This window comes from Castanea sativa, chromosome 10, assembly GCF_040712315.1.
Source record: "Castanea sativa cultivar Marrone di Chiusa Pesio chromosome 10, ASM4071231v1".
In the NCBI taxonomy this organism is placed as follows: Eukaryota; Viridiplantae; Streptophyta; class Magnoliopsida; order Fagales; family Fagaceae; genus Castanea; species Castanea sativa.
In genome coordinates this window covers 3311469-3329610 of record NC_134022.1, presented here as the reverse complement: position 1 = coordinate 3329610, position 18142 = coordinate 3311469, and the positions used below count along the sequence as shown (strand labels likewise).

The 18142-nt window shown below is 32.6% G+C and overlaps 1 protein-coding gene across 2 annotated transcripts; it reads left to right on the top strand.

The window, feature by feature from the left end:
- The first annotated feature begins 7205 nt into the window (after positions 1 to 7205).
- On the top strand, positions 7206 to 17070 carry LOC142613745 (rop guanine nucleotide exchange factor 14). Of its 2 annotated transcripts, XM_075786230.1 has the most exons (8): positions 7206 to 7486; positions 9289 to 9475; positions 13664 to 14053; positions 14651 to 14805; positions 14896 to 14970; positions 15060 to 15329; positions 15888 to 16235; positions 16505 to 17070. In XM_075786230.1, exons 2-8 carry the CDS (start codon positions 9403 to 9405, stop codon positions 16877 to 16879), a joined length of 1686 nt encoding a protein of 561 aa, XP_075642345.1. In that variant the 5' UTR covers positions 7206 to 7486; positions 9289 to 9402; the 3' UTR covers positions 16880 to 17070. The 2 variants fall into 2 exon arrangements, with proteins under 2 accessions (XP_075642345.1, XP_075642346.1); XM_075786231.1 differs by lacking the exons at positions 7206 to 7486; positions 9289 to 9475 and adding an exon at positions 13404 to 13514.
- Positions 17071 to 18142: the final 1072 nt, after the last annotated feature.

Below are 18142 nucleotides of genomic sequence, written 5' to 3'. Positions count from 1 at the left end.
CTAGTGTACCAAAGCATTGATGTAAGCTAAGTCTTTATACAATTGATTTTTTCCCAAGATTAAGGGCATATTTGGTACATGTGTTTAAAAACGGTACATGTTTTCAGTTTTTAAACAACATTATATGTATTTTCACACATTTTTTCACCCACACGTATTTTCAAAAAAACTAAAAACTATTATTTAAACACACCTACTAAACCGGCACTAATATATTTGAAACATGCTTTTCCAGGTTACTTTGCTTAAACTTGACACCACTTGCAATGGGTTCCAACTGGCATATGGTCAAACTTGAAATATATGGGGATTTGCCCAGCTGTGCATGGTGAAACACATGGGCCTCATTTGTTGGATGGGCTTTTCCTTACTTTCTCCCTCAGGCTTTTAAGTATGATGTGCCTCATTTGGGCCTACACATGTAAGAAAATAATGGATTTAAGTGTTAATAGATATAATTTTGAAGATAATGGTCATGGGTTCTTTGATAATATTTATAGGGCTAGATTCCATTGACAATTAATTTTTCATGGGCTTAAATCATAGACTTTAATAAATATATTTGCTATAGGTTTGAACCATATGCTTCAATAATGGGCTTGGATCCATTTGGCAAATAATTTGCCACGGGCTTTTAACTATGGGTAGTGTGACATGATCATTGAGTCATGGGTTTTAAAATATTGTGTCATGATCTTTGACTCATGCGTTTTATAATAATGAATTAATGATGTGCCATGATCTCTGAGTCATGAGCTTTGTAATAATAGTGGAAACAAAATAAGGTGAGGTATGAGAATTTGGTTTTGCATGGATGGGTTTTTCTTGTGGACCAATTTTGTAATGGAATCATGTGGCTAGAGCTAGTCACGAAATCTCAAATAAAACAAAATAGTAATACTAATAAACTACTACCAGCTTCTCAAAAATAAATAAACTACTACCATAGAGCTAGAGCTAGAGTTACGTGATATCAAATCTAAGATGTTAACAGTATAGTGGATGAGTAAGTTGATGCCAAGTGTCCCTATAATTAAATGGGCTTCAATTTGTGCTCAGTGTCATCCCATCTCATCTATAAAATTTTGAATATACAGTATGGAAGCAAGAAATTAAACCGTAGCTTAATCACTCGCTTAAGATCACAAATTAATTTACTCTATCGGTTCAAATCAGTCCGCAATGAGAAATTTGAATAAGAATCAGATAACCCTGTCTTTCTTTTATAAAAAAAATGCCAAAAGCTTTATTCATGTGATTTTCACTATTACATTTCTCGCTCATTGTTTTCACACACTTTTTCTTCTGATTTTTCTCTTCTTATACACTTCCTTCTCTGCTTCTTTCTTCTTATCTTCATCTTTTGCTTAGTTCTCTTCATTTTCTTCTCCAGCATGTGCCATAGCAGGTGTTGTCCTAATATAGTTGGCCAACCTTTGTCCATTAGGCTCTTCTTTTTTCAAGGTTACGATAAATAAAGACTTTTGGGACTTCTTATCTTATTCTGATAAGTTATCTGTTGCATTAAATGCAATTGTGTCAAGTGGTATTTTCTTGATTTATCAAGAAGATCCGGACAGAGAGACCTCAAATACTTCTCGAATACCTCAGAAAAGGTCTTCGATAACTCAGGGCACAGGTTGAAGTGGGTGGTATAGTCAATGGGCATTTAACTCAGACAACTCTAGTGGTTCGTTCATGATCGGACTAATAAGAGTCATGAGTCCTGTTAGATCAAATTCCAAGGTTAGGGATCTTATGGTTGTTCCTAATGATCTCTTGTTTTAACTTCAGTTCATGCTTTGAGGTATGTGCGTCAGTAGTGGGGCCCCATGTTTCGGAATGGTATTTTCTAGGCTTGTTCTAATCTAAGGCTCAATGCTTACTTGGGTTTTAAGTGCTACTTCCCTACATATAATACTTCCAATTTATTTAAAAATATTTGAAGTCCATCTAAAATTACTTAATCTAAAACCACTTCTAACTCATTCTATTTAGGTTCCGTTTGAAAATTACTTCCAATCTATTTAAAACCTATATTTTCATAGTAAAAGTTATTATTAGTTCAAATAGAATTTTCAATGAAAAAGAATATTATGTTTTAGAATTTAATTGTTCATATCTTATTTTAAAGACGCACACATGAAATAAATTTATTGCATCACAATAACCAAAATTAAGTTAAGAAGTAATATAATATATTTTTTTCTAAAATAAAATACACATGTATGAACAATTTTCATTGCTAAAGAATATTCTTACAATGCATTTTTAAGAGTTAACAAAATATAATAGTGACTATATTTAGTTTATGTAGGAATTATAAAATGGATCTAATTGCGTATTTAGCTCATGTAGGAATTAAGTGAGACCCAATGGGATTGGGACACATGACATGTGGAAAAATTACCCCTTAACAAAAAATAATAATGTAATTCTTTCAATGCACCTAATAATTTCACGTTATTTGCTTAAGGAATTTGTCTTTTTATTCATTTTCATTTATTTTTTTTCCCTTTTATATTATGTCATTTGAGTTTATCTTGAATTATGCATTATTACTATATTTTATTTTGACATCGTTACTATTTAACAAAAACATCATTTAGCCATTCTCAAATCAAGTAGAGAGAAACTTAAGACAGTATCATGAGACCATCCTCTCGTGATGCATAAAAACTACATATATAAAATTGATATTTATATAATATGAGAGAGAAGTTTTTTTAGAGAGTTTCAACCAATGTTATCTGTTTTTTATCATAGCTCTTTATCATCAGAATAAGACACCAATTGATTTTTGGTGTAATCAAGAATTGAATCACAGATCTTTATTCAAGGCTTATAACACCGCTCCATAAAATATTGTTTCCAAACCTAGAGCCGTAGAGACCAAGTTTCAATAGACAAACAACTACCTTGGAAAAGGTTAACAAAGGAGATCCACACAAAGTTGTTCTAACTTTCTAGTTTCTATTCCCTTCCTCTTTAGAAACCCCAAAAACAAGGAAGTAGTGCCATACTCGATTATAGAGATGCCCCCTATATAATATAACGAGATGAAAACAAATGGGTGATAGTGGGCAGGGCTTGTATTTTTGCACTTTTCTAAGCTTTGTTGTGTAGCAAATGAAATGAGACAAGCAATCGAAGGTGGCAAAGGCAATGCAAAAGGTGCGAATTTCAAAAGGGGACAAAATGGACACAGCCGCTCCTACAATCTTGATTCCCCTAACGCATAACAGCTGCAAGCAATGATGGGTACCGAGCGTCAAGAAGCGACAATTGACAGCCCCCCTCTCTACCGGCGCCTTTCTTGGCCCATAAAATGTGGGACGAGGCAGAGGCATAACACACACTCTTCCTCGTGTGATTTATGTAACGTCCTTCTTCTTTCAAATTTTTTTAAAAAGCTAATGATCTTTTACATTATTCTTACTTTCCAAATATACAATATTATAGCTTTTTAGACCAAACACTATTTTGTGTAAATCCCAATGCATTACAGCTTAAATAATAATAAGCTTTGTTCAATATTTTATTCTCATCCCAGCATACTATTATTCTTATGTTTTTAAGATAAAAATATAGATATAAAAAGAGAGAAAATTATTGTGTACTTCGGGAGTATACTTCTTCCTTCTCACATAAGGATAAGCTTCATAGTGAGTGAGACTTACTACTTTGTAAGAAGAGGGAGTATACTTTAGAGTACACAATAATCGTCCCAACAAAAGGGGCTTTTCCTTCTTTTTAATTAAGATTGATACAGCTACAATAGGTTGAAGAAAGCCGAGCCAAGCATAGGATGAAGGATGAACTTCGGCTCTGTGCTTTGACTTTTGAATTATGAGCTTTTCTGAGAATCGATGTTACGGATTTTTGGTGCATACTATGAGTGTGGACATAGATACAATATATTAGAAACATGGCGGTTAATATATAATATGTAATTCGATTATTTATGTATAAAATGCGAAGCCATGGAAAGACATAACACTTAATTAATTAATTCTTATAAAAAAAAGTAATTAATTAATCATATAAATTATATATAAATAAATTTTACAAATTGTGTCCCTACTGTAGATCGTACAACACAACTTTTGTGTTTATTTTAGATTTTAAAAATAAGTAACTAATATCAAAAGAAAGCTCATCTAAAATTCATTTAAAAGTAATAAAAGATAATAATGAAATACAATGATACCCATAAAATTTATTGGCAATCTTCAAGATGAAATATCGTGTTTTGATACGCTTAGCTTTCTCACAACATGCGGGACTCACACATTGTTTAGAGTCTTGCATATTGTGGAAGCTGAGTATATACACTCGAAACACTATATATATACACGCGCGCACGCGCGAAACATAAGATCATTTTGCACAATTTATAGTAGATGCACTAAGATAGTTAGTATGAAGCCTAATTGTCTGCAAACTAGTTAAGGTCTTAAGGGTTATAAACTTCGAACCCTAAATTGTACTAGCCAATCATAATTAAATTTCTTAATTGAAGAATGCTAGCCCACATAGGCTAAGTGGTTTTATATGGTAGTGGAAGAAAGGTTTATAAGTTCCTTTGAGCATAATTTTATTTCAGCAATAGGCCTAAGGCTTCAATGGGCCTTATTTTCATGACTCATTTTCTTTTTGGAGAGTATGCCTTGAACATGTGGACCATTAAGTAGGAGGGTTTGAGAGTTGTTACCTGGTTTAGGTATAGGAACCAACTTAGGCCCCTTGCAAAGGCCTACACACTAAACTTTGGGTATAGAGTTAAGCTACGAGATGGAAAGAAGCTGGTACCGTAAGTCTACTTGGTCCATAGACCAACCTACACTCATTATGTTCCATAACCTAGTTCTATCCTAAAAACACACACTATGTTCATTGTACTCATCACACAACATGTTATTCACCATCTCTTCTAAACATTCATCACAAACCCATCACACATTAATCATACGTTTGTCATCTCATTCATTAGAACATGTTCAACTCACGCATTCATCATGTTCATCACATCATGCATGATCATGTCACCAAATTGCTTTGGATTTGTGCGATTAATGTCATCATTTTATTGTTTGATTCTTCGTGGAAGCTCATGTCACAGTTCAGCCTTGGCTCTCCAATAAGAGAGAGAGAGAGAGAGAGAGAGAGAGAGAGAGATAAATTTTGGGAGGTAAATGTTAATTTTTTAAATAAAAATTAATATTTTTTTTAATCTACTATATTTGTATATGATGTGGTCTGACATTTTAATTGGAGAAATTGTAAATATTGTAGGACCATTTTGCATTTAATGGCCACCTCAATGACCTCATCACTTGGAAGGAATTAAATTCTATGTAACGCTAGGGTTACGAATCCAAATTTTAAAAATTTAAAGAGAAAATTAAATTACCTTAAATTTAAGAGTGTGAATTTCAATTTTGTGAATTAAGTGACTGTGGAGGTAAATTATGAGGACTAATCCTAAGTAGCTTAAATTTTATTTTTTATTTAAAAAAATGCACAATGAGTTTGAAGGTACAAGATCTTCAAATGTTTACATATGTAGCAATGTTGCAAATGAAACTCGCACAAGCCTAGATTAGGCAGAGCCAAAACTTATTAAGAAAGAATTTTCAAAGTAAGCTTAACTATGTTGTCTCAACCCAGCAAAATTGAGGCCCAAACTTTTGACTCCACATTCATAAGTTAGCTTATAATAAATGTGAGAAGGGGGAATCTGACCTCAAGTTCTCTCCATAAAAAAAGAACTAGAAAATAATATTGAGTTATAATGTTTTTTTAATGGAAAATTGTTTGAATGGATTATACTTAGAGGTGAGCTCATTGAGTCATTGCATATTAGAAAAATGTTAAATTTACTACAATTTTTAGTAATTTTATTAATTAGATATAACAATAAACGTTATTGGTATTAATTCAACACATTAAATAAGTTAAAGAAGGTTAAAGCTCAAATAGTTACTACCTCTTCGTATTTTCAAAAAAGACATCCACTCCCAACTATCAAATTATAAAATAAAAAATAATACATATTAAATAATAGTCTTAATTACAGTATTTGGTGGTTACTAACAAATCAGCGGTACTGTAAAATTAGTAATATTGATGATAGATAGATGTAAAAAATGTTAGAGTTACAAATTATTTTACAATCAATAATTTGTAAAAATATTATAAAATAATTTTATAACTGTAGCATTAATCCATAGCATTATCTATATGAGTAATGCTACAAGTACAAACTATTTTTTTTAGTAAACAGTAATACTTATTAGAACACACACGAAAATAGTAATATTAGTATTTTAAATCGAGTTTATAATACATTATTTAACCAGAGTACAACTATAAAAAAGCCTAGTACAAACTATTTTAGATTATTTTTATAAACTGTTTTCATCTAAGTCCACCACTAATATTACTTTTTTACTTATTAATAACCATCTACCACATTAATAATTTGTAAAATACTTTTTGTGATTTTAGCATTTTTTTTTTTTTTTGTGTGGCTAAAAGGCAATTCATTAAAAGAAACTAAGTAGCTACAAAAGGTTGACAAAGGCTATTAAATTACATGCCATTAAAGTCATCCTTACAAACTTTCAAAACACAATACTCTTAACTGTTGGACAGCACCCAATCTCGCCACAAAATTACTCTATCTATATCTATACACAAAATTACATTAATATTTTCTAGGAGATTTAAAAAAAAAAAAAAAAAAGTAATCGGCGCGGCGCTATCCAACATATGAGTGGGCCCCCAAAAGCCCGCGTATGACAGAGGTCCACGAACCAACACCAGAAAAGCACTGTGCATCACATCTGGACCGTCCAATATAAACAGTAACAATGTAGGACCAACATATCAAACGGTTGAGATTGAGCTTAAGCGCGTCCCGTTAATTCAGAGGAGCCTCCAAAGCTCTTTATATCCACTCTCTCTCTCTCTCTCACAAATAATAAATTCTCTTCCTTCGGTAATTAATAAACGTGCCACAAAATATTTCACAACTTTATTATAGGCAAGTTGTAAGCGGTAAAAATAAAATAACGAACCTACGTGATTTTATAATTTCATCCCTTACGGGTTATCATATAACAAAATTGTGATAAAATTATAAAAATATTTGTGATACTAAACTTAGCCTTAATAAATACACCCTTTAATTTCTCTGTAGTACACTCTTCTTACTTGTCCCACCAACCCCATTTGTGTTATCTCATCTCCCTCTTCAATAGCCTTCACCACTCTTCATTCTATTAACACCCAAAAACAGATTCTCTCTCTCTCTCTGTCTCAAACCTTAGCTCCCTCTCTCTCTGTCTGTACTATGCTGTACAACATGCAAATACTAGTTTAATTAGGGGGAAAATGTTTATTCTGATTGAATGCTCCAATTGAAGCTGAAGTTGAATGCTTTGCCTAGCTCCTCCTGACCATTGTGCTTCCCTTCACTAAGGTCTGTCTGTTTATCTCATCTGTCTGACTGTCTCCATTTTTCATATTCTTTGATTAATATGTTATGTGGGTCTTTTTCATTTTTCTCATTTCTCATATGCTTTTCGGTAAACCATATTGATATGCATGTTGGGTCTCTCTTCTTTCTCATTTCTCTGTTTCTCTCTTGCATTTCTTTCCTTTTGGTTGACTGGCTTGTGGTGGCTACTGGCTACTACTATTTGGTTTCTATTTTGATTTTTGAACTCTAAAGTGTTCTTCTCTTTTTAAATTTCAAAAGCCAAATTTTGCAGCATTTGGGGAGACCAGAGATGCTCCTTTTCAATTTCTTTTTAGATCTCTATTCATTTTACATCAATCTTGTTTGCTTTGGTTAAAAATTGACTGTGTATGATGGTGTTGAAAAACACAAATTTTCAGTAAAAAGAGTGATTGTGTAAGCTTTTTGAACTATAAAATTGACTTTTTTTTTTTTTTTTTTCTCCCTTAAAAACTAGAACTTTACCTGCAACTTTTTTGTACGCAACAGTTTGAAATTACAGACTTTAAAAGTTTATCAGGCTGACACATGCTAAAGCACTTTTTCGATATTCTCAAGATTCGACTGTCAGTCCTAAAAGCCTACATAATTACTCTTTTTTACTGAAAATTTTTGTTCAACATCATACAAGTAACTCTTTATTCCTAATTCAATAGCAATAATTCCAGTCTTTATTCCAAAAAAACAAATTCAATAACAATAAATAAAATTGCCCTTTTTTTAATACAAGTTTTGATGTGGATATTATGAATCATAATATAAAAGTAATTACAAAAAAAAATAGTGAATTTTTTTTTTGAGGTTTTAAAATTTAGGATTGCCCCTTTAAAAAAAAATTACTAAGTATGCGTATATTAAGAAGGTCCAACTTTTGAATATGCAATCCAAGTTTTTTTTTGAAGAAAATATGCCGCACAATTTTAAAAATCTCTTTAATTCATACTTATTTTTTAATATAAGATTAATCTATTATTTTTTCTATTGAAAATTCTAAATATTTTTAACACATATGAGCCACAGGGAGAGGGGAAATTTTTTTTAAAGAAAGTGGTGTATATCCTTAATTACTTCCTTTTGTTTTACAATGATTTCAACCAAAACAAATTGAGGTTCTTTTTATTTTTTTATGTGTTTTACTGTTTTTGGCTGCTTAATAAGGATTAGTGGTGGGACCCACCATTGATTATCTCGAGTTAGCAGATTTATTAATTTTAATTTTTGAAGGGAGATTAGAGCTTGGTCACACAACTAAGCTAATTACACAGACCAGACCAGTCAGCGGGTGCCACGTCATCAAAAGTACAAAGTTAGTAGGAAAGTCACCAATTACCACGAGTTTGGTCATATACCCATGGTTGACTTCTGCTGACGTGGCTTTCTTGCACGTAAATCTGTGACTTCTGCTTAGTCTGTCATGGTGCTGGGACCTTATTGTACATCTAGTTTGAACACAAAAAAAAAAACAATTATTATTCCTTAATTTTTTTTTTTTTTTTGTTAACTTATATCATGTGTGAACTGTGAACCAGAATGAATAGTTTTTAATTTAGGACCACCACTAGTGACTCTAGTTATTTGGCTTATTAAAATGTGTAGTGTAGAGAATATTATTTGTTTAATCAGAAAAAAAAGGTTCAAATTATAATGTTGATGGAACGTCCTTCATTATGTTAAGAATATATATAAATTTTTTATTTAAGTGAGATTAACATTAACATAATTACTAAAAGTATATTAATGTTGCTTGATTGATGTAATTGTAGGGCTGTGGAGCAGTGGGATTGTCTGCTAAATCATATACTAAAGTTTGGTGTTATTTTTTATTTATTTATATATTTCCAATTCAAAAGAAAGAGACAAAAAGATTTCAATAGAACATGATGATGAGAAGAAGGCTCGTTTGCTGCACTCGTGACAGAGAGATAAGCCTCGACTTTGACGAGCAAGAAAGTAAGGCCCTCATACCATTTTTTTTTTTAAAATTTAAAATTAATACTTTTATAGGTAATTTTATTAATATTAATGCCTATTAATTTAACTTAATTTTCCATGATTGATGCTGATTTGTTTCATTCATGTGGGGCATTGATAGATGACATGCTAAAAAATTTCAAATCTTCGCCGTCCCCCAAGATTTCTAGACTTTTTTAAGGTCTAATATATACCTACCCACATGGGATGAAAAATTGAAAATTGAAAAAGAAGTAATAGATTATTATAGGAGTATAGGGCTTGGACTTGGTCGTATAGGTAACATGATTTAGACCCAAAAAAAATAGTTTTATTTATTTATTTATAATAAATTCGTTTGTGATATTTTGGGTAAAGAATGGAGTTGGATTGAGATGAGAAAGTCTAGCTATATATACAAAGAAAAAATTAACACTTGCTTATATGAAATATTGTCAGTAATAACCACTGCACATTCTTGGTGTGTTGATCATTTCATAAGTATAAATGCTTATGGTATGTAGGGGTAAGGGTCGGAGTTCAAGTCTCTAGGAGGGAGTTTCAGATACATATGCACTTAAATTAGGTTAAACTAGAAATTTTATCTTGTATAAAAAAAAATATTATCAGTAATAAATAAAAATGATTATGTTATTAATGGGTTTAGATAAAAACCAGTAAAAATTAATATGAAAAAAGTTATTACAATTTTTTGTTGGGTGATTTTTTTTTTTTTTGGATGGGTATTTGTTGGGTGATTGTTGAATGGAAGAGCTGGGGGTTTGATCTGATAGGACGATGGTTGGTGGTGGGGTCTATATGCTGAAGAAATTGGGATATGTGAAGGAAAGCCCACCAGTCCTTTGTGAACGGACACTACAATAGCACCATGTCATTTATGGTACACATTTAATTTCTCAGTCAGACATTGACGGTGGTGTACCTATAAAAAAAATTTCTTGAATTTCTTTCCCATCTTGGAGTAAAAGATCAAAATTTTCATGGGTTAGGGTTAGGGTTAGGCAGAATGTTCCATGTATTTGGATCCAATACGATATGAATGTATTTTGAAAATTTGTCATATGTTCAGGTCGTGTCAGATCCAATATAATAAAACACTGGACCCCAACTTTGTTGAATTTTTATACGAAAACCTAGTTGAGTGTTCATCTAGATATTGATTTTAATATGATTTGATATAAATTGGTTATAACTATTTTGGTCTTTCAAATTTAAAAAGATTGAATTTAATATCTAATATTTTTAAAACAAACAATTTGTCATGATTTTTGGGGTTGGTTCAATTTTGGTTGCCTAGATATGATGTTAGTTTTGATCTTGGTCCTCTAGATATACTTAGTTTGATTTGATCCTTCTTGTTATTCTTGTCTCTCATCCAAATAGAAAAATAGATGTAGATGTAGTGCCCAGTTCTTTTCATTTTTTGAAATTTTTAGTATCAAATCTTTTTTTTTTTTTTTTTTAAATTTGAAAGACAAAAATTGATCTTTCTCCAAATTTCAAAAATGAAAATTATAATTTATTCAAAATATTTTACCAAATAAAGAAAGAATATCAGAGTAAATTTGATATGTAAAGAGTGGTCGCACGTCTATTTAGTATCTAGTATTGTAAATCAAGATAGGTAGATCAGAAGTAGATGTGGAATTGTGTGGTGTTACAAGTTAACTAATTCTTAATTGTATGATTTGTACGTACAAGCCACTTGATTCCCATAATTTGAGCTTTTTTTTTTAGGCGTGTCAAAGATCTTGGTTTTTGTGTGTCAAATAGAGATAATAAATATATCAAATATTTTTATAAAGTGATGGAGAATTTTCAAATTCGTAAAAGACAGATCCGCAGAAGTTGCATGGCTCTCACTATTTATTTTGATTGACAATTGTGGACCCTTTAATAATAATATGGTACTACTACTAGATGAGACAATGATGTAACTTGGTGGGGGTCACAAAACTCATTTGCCTTCATGACTTTGTTTTTTCTTTTTTGGATCAGCTTGAACTGTAGAGATTTCTCTCCTATGGTCCAATTCCTTTCCATTTTGTGCTCTTCTTTTATGTGTTGTATTATAAGTACAACTGTGCTATCACGTTCTTAACAAACCTTCCAAAGTCAAGTCCTTTTCTGATGGTTTCTGGGAAAGTCCCCTCTAGCTGTGGTTCAATCTTTTATGGCCAGGAAGCTTCTGTAATTCCATTCACAACTACTTCTTTCCATGGTGTCCTGTGCTTTTACAAAATCTGAAATTTTGTTGATTTTTGAAAACTTCCTTACTACATTTTGGGGCCTATTCTAAAATTTTGTTGCAAGTTTGGTGATTTTGGTCCTTGGATGATGACAATAATTGATAGTGTCTTTTGGAACTTTTTACTGTGTACTGAAAGAATGGAAAACTAGTCGATCAATAAGTCCAATGACACAACGAATTTAGCAATTTTTTTTACATGGGATAGATTGTGATTGGTGTGCAATACAAGTGACATCGATGGTCGTCCCAAATGAAAGTGATGGGTTAATACAATTTGCTCCATCAACAAGTTATGAAAAAAATTGTGCAATTTGTTAGGTAATTTAGCATTGTTGCTGATTCTGAAATTACTGTTGAACTAGCTGCTGTTCTTTGTTTGGTGTAAATTTGGACTATGTGTCCTTACATGTATGAAGCTTTCACATATATATATATATATATATTTATTTATTTTGGACTGACTCTCATTTGAAATGACATGACAATCGAGAGGGGACTATAACACCTAAAAATTTAAATTGGGGCACATGATCCTAATAGATCTGGGACAGTGAGTCAGAAAAAGATAGAAAACGAAAAAAATTGACTAATGGCACATAAAAGTTTCATGTGCTCTGATCTATCTCTTGTCCCATAGGGACACATTTGAATGATAACCTGCCTAACTTTCAAGTGTGAACCTCGTGGGGGCAATGTCAGAAATATTTGACTTTCTTGGCAGTTTTTAATACACTAATTATATATTTTATAATTTTTATAGGCAAAACTTGAATTTGTTAACAATTTGTTTTCCCAAACATTTAGATGTGCCTTCGGATAATGGGAGCATAAGCGTGAAAACTAGGGGCAGTATAAATGTGACTTGTTGCGAAGGCTTATGACCTGATTAAACCACCATTTGCCATGATCTCTGAGTGATAGACACACATTTTTAGCCAAAACAATAAGGCAGCTGCACAATGAGAAAATCTAATCAATTTTAGAGCAGTAAACATTACAAGAATATAACTATTTTGGGATTGAAATTATGTACCACCTTATTAGGTGTATTATACATATAAAAAAAAAAACCCTTTTGGGTTTTTATTTATTATTTAAATTTTATTATTATTACTAATTCAGACAAGTGATTCTGTCAAGGAATACCCCAATGGTTCTAGCAAAAAAAAAAGAAAGAAAGATCTTTGGAATCTCAATTCTCAACAGAATCATACTACTTAATCAAGAAAAGGTGTCTAGAAGAATTGACATTTTAGGTGCTGATTTGATTCTTTTAAAAGGACAGGAGACCATAGGGAGAAGGGGGGGGGGGGGGGGGGGGGGATGAACCTCTTAGATGCTCATGTTAATTAATGTTCTCAAACTCATACGTGTGATCAAAGATAAATTATATAACTCTTTCAGGGTTGACTTGTCTAAGTAAATATGTAACCTCTTAGACGCTCACGTTAATTTGGTTTCAAGATTCCTACAAATGAAAATTATCTATCTTTCAGAATTTCCTTATCTAATTTTTTTCTTCTGTGCTTCTGCTGAGAGCACAATCAGTACATTTTTGTTCAGTGTTAATTAATCCTTCAGATGAGAGTGTTAAGATTGGTATGCATGTAAATAGTTTATATATGATTCTGCCTGCAGTTAACAGAGGATCTCAACAATGTTGTATAGCTTGGAAATGAACATTTAGGTGTATTTATTGGCATTTATAATTTTTTTTAGTATGCCACCTCTACTAGACCCCATTAAAGTGGGAGATTTATGCAAAAGGTACAAACTTGTTAGATGGATGAGCACCATATGAATGTTGATGCTAGAGAACAAACAATAATTTTTTTATATTCATTTCTGAGTGTGTCAACCTTGTTAATTTCAATTTGTTCTTGATTTTTGGGTGATTAATGATTGGTATCTTTCAGGAATAATGACATATAATGGCCTTGAGAGTTGCATTCTCAACAATAAATCTTATGAAAATGAAAGCAGAACAAGCAGAGGGGATGGATGTCCAACTGACTCCTTGGATGATGATGACTCAAGCTGTTCTTCCAGCAAAGATGCTTTTGGATCATTTTCTTCAAAATGGTTGACGATGAAGAGGGATGAACATGGTTTGGATGAATGGGAGCTCTCAGAAAGCCCCCAACATTTTTATGTCAAAGACAAACCTGCTTATCCCCTTCAGTTTTCAGATGTGGAGGCAATGAAAGAAAAATTTGCAAAGCTGTTATTGGGTGAAGATATTACTGGAGGATGCAAGGGCCTTGGCACTGCTTTAGCATTGTCTAATGCCATCACAAACCTAGCAGGTATGCAATATACCATTTGCTTATCAGAAAGAATTATTTGATCTGCCTTTTGCCTTGTTATATATTTCTTTGCACTTGCGCTTAGTAATTAATCACAAATGTGGCAAACTAATACTGCATTACAATCTTATCTGTATCTTATGGGGATGCCGAGCTCATAGGATTAGAACTCCTAAATATACCAGGGAACTGATATTGGGATTAATAGCGTATAATCTTTCATCATTTGAAAACTTAACATTCTCATATGTTTTGCAAGAGAAAGTACCAATGAGCAGAGACAATATGTGAATTTTCACTAAATATTGCAAGAATCTAAGAGCTTTTGAATCAGAAACGAAATTTTGTGATATGGAATTATTTACTCTTTTGCAGTTAAACTCAAGGCTTTTCAATAAAGCTAAAAAAAATTTGGCCTCTTAAAATTTTGTATTTGTTATGTGCTTTTAGCCTATATTGCTGGATATTTTTCTTTTGATTATTAACTCGGGGACCACAGCCTGTTCCTTAGAAAGTTTCTTCTGTTTTCCTAGTGTGACACTTGAGAACAATTACTACTGTTTTACACTATTTAAAAATATAAAATTGGATTTTCAGCAACAGTTTTTGGAGAGTTGTGGAAGTTGGAACCGCTTACTGAAGAAAGGAAAAGCAAATGGCGAAGAGAAATGGATTGGTTACTTTCCCCCACCAACTATATGGTTGAGTTGGTACCTGCTAAGCAAAATGGTGCCAATGGCCGGACCTTGGAGGTATTTTTTTTATTTCAGTTGGATCTAGATGAACAAAGCAGTATTAATGTTGATCTATATTGTAATTTGGGTTTGATTTGATCTGTTCAGATAATGACACCGAAAGCCCGTGCTGACATCCACATGAATCTTCCAGCCCTTCAAAAGTTGGACTCTATGCTTATTGTAGGTGATCTCTTTATTCCCTTTAAAATTTTAGAGAACTTGTCTGTTATTTTGGCTCATATTAACCTTATTGATTTTTCATTTGACAGGAGATGCTGGATTCAATGGTGAATACTGAGTTTTGGTATGCAGAAGGAGGTAGCCGAGCAGAAGGAAGGAACAACAGTGCACGTCAAAGCAAGAGATGGTGGCTCCCCTCACCTCAAGTACCAACAAAAGGTCTCTCTGACAGTGAAAGGAAGAAACTGCTTCATCAGGGTAGAGTGGTACATCAAGTATTCAAGGCTGCTAAATCCATCAATGAAAATATTCTGCTTGAAATGCCTGTGCCAAGCATTATCAAGGACGCTCTTCCCAAGGTAATTTAGCTCTCTCTCAACTAGAGCATTCTCAATTGCATCCTCTCTGATTTTTTAGGAGGGAACTTTCTCTATGTTCAAATCCAATCCAGATACATATTATGTTATGAATTTAATACTAATCACCACTTGTTTATTCTTCCTCCCCACCCCCCTTTTTTTTGTAAATTTTTTTTCTAGGAGTACCTCTCACCAAAGGCCAGTTTTGCTTTCTAAAAGTTTCGAGTTTGTAGCTTGAGCAATTTGCTAATTTGTGGCCAATATTAAAAAAAAAAAAAAAAAAGTTTCTAAGTTCTGCAAATTTACTTCTATATGAACTGAAACTTAGTGGAGATTTTGTCCAGAAGCATACTAGCCTTAAGTTTGATCCATGCCAAAAGGGATTCATACCAAAGTTGAAGATGACAGAAGCCTTCATTTTTTAGTTTCAGCCAAGCAACTTTGACACATGAAGATAATCATTGCTGTTTTGTAAACTTACAGATGAAATTTCAAAATTAGCAGTCTTCATTGCATCGTTATAACTTATTGCTACATTTGTTTTTATGTACTCAAAAGTCTGGGAAAGCAAGCCTTGGTGAGGAACTGTGCAAAGTCTTGTCTGCAGAATCAAGCTCAGCCGAGGAGATGCTCAATTCCCTCAATTTGAAATCTGAACACAATGCTCTTGAGTCCATTAACAAGTTGGAAGCTGCTGTATTTGCATGGAAAGAGAAAATTACAGAACAAGCTAGTGGCAAATCTCCAGTTCGAACATCATGGTCCTTCATAAAGGATCCAATATCTGAGATGGACAAGATGGAGTTGTTATTGGATAGAGCAGAAGCCCTTCTACATCAGCTTAAGACCAGATATCCAAACCTTCCTCATACGTTTCTTGATGTTACAAAAATTCAATATGGCAAGGTGAGTTATTGAGTACCCATTTAACTCATTTGTGGACAATCTCTACACTAGTAGGTTTTTGCATACCAGAATTATTTCACTGTTATGAGTCCACTGTATATATTTATTGGTAGTCTTTATAATGGCAATCAAATTTGTGCTAGCTTCCACTGCAGTTGTCTATTTCATTTTACTTTCTTATGCTAATCCCTCCCCCCCCCCTCTCAGAAGATTATTTTGGCTGACTTATATAAATATGTTTTGGGAGCTTATTCTTGTCATTCTTGTAGGATATTGGGCATTCAATTCTGGAAGCATATTCCCATGTTCTTGGAAACTTGGCCTATAGCATACTATGTAGGATGCGAGATATTTTGCAGGAAGATGCTTTGAGCAATCCAAATTTACCTGTGGATACACATTATTTCCCCAGTATAAATCTCTGTGAAACTCCAGCTGTTGGTCTACATGTAAAGCACTCACTGACTGATGAGATGAACAAGCTATCTGTACATTGCCACTCCACTTCAAGTAGTACTTCTGATTTGGAATTTTCATATAGTGATGCCAAAACAAGTTCTGTGGCGGCAACACCTAGTCGGAGTAGGGTATGGTGCATCAGCAGAGAGGCTTGTATGAGTTCCTCCCCAAAAAATTCTCCTTGATAAAATTTAAAAAAAAAAAAAAAAAAAGTACGGTTTTCAATAGCTCTTTTTGTAAATGAGATTTACTATAAGTTTGATGAGAAGAAATTTTCTTTGGCCCTCAAAGAATGTATTGCCAGGAATATGTAGCAAAGTATATATTTTGTGTATGGTTATGACTAACCAGGAACCACAATTCTTCGATTGAGCAACACTATTGTCTATTGCAAATATTTTTATATTAACAACATTTGCTAGCAAAATCCAAATTGATCTAATTCATTTTGACATGCTTAAGTTGCAACATATATCGGCCAGCCGCATCAAGGCCTTGAACTCTGCCGCAAATCAATCCATGGCATTGCAAAGGGCCTGGAGCTACAAATAGGAGGATAGAAACTAATTTCACTGTGGCAAAATGGTATACGGACAAAGCAATTAAATATTGGGAACTAAGTAACGAACCCCATCAATATATATATATATATATATATATATATATATATATATATATAAGTAGAGACTTTATATGGGAAAGCACGAGGTTCTGCCAAGTGGCATATTCTATACAAAGAGAATTGAAACACTCTCAAGTGTCACATTAGAAACAAGAACAAATTAAATATTGACTTTTTATTTCATTTTGGTTCATTGTTTCAAGATTTTTTTAATTAAAAAATAAATATTTTTTGTATCATTTGGTTCAATGATTCAAGACATATTTGTTTTTGTCTAATTAAATCAATCAATACACACACACACACACACACACACACACACATATAAGCAGATACCTCATGTGGGAAAGCATGAGGTTCTGCCAAGTACTGTATTCTATATAAAGAGAATTGAAATACTTTCAAGTGTTACATTAAAGATAAGAACAAATTAAATATTAAAATTTTATTTTATTTTATTTTGGTTCATTGTTTCAAGACTTTTCTAATTAAAAAATAAGTATTTTTTGTATAATTTGGTTTAATATTTCAAGACTTTTCGTCTCTCGCATATACACACAAAGCTCTTTGCATTTGAATATATGCACCATTTTCACCTCTTGCACTTCTACCCCTTTATATATACATACCCATAACCCTTCATGCCATATCATGTCAGATATACTCAGACCAAAAAACGATTCCATTTACCTTCAATTTTTCAACAACACCTACATAGCTCTAACATTGTTGTTTCATCTAATCTTAACTCATATGAGTGGGCTACAACCAAGGAAGGGGGCTTGCATTTTATATTGAGTGACAACAACAATTACGATTTTGATAT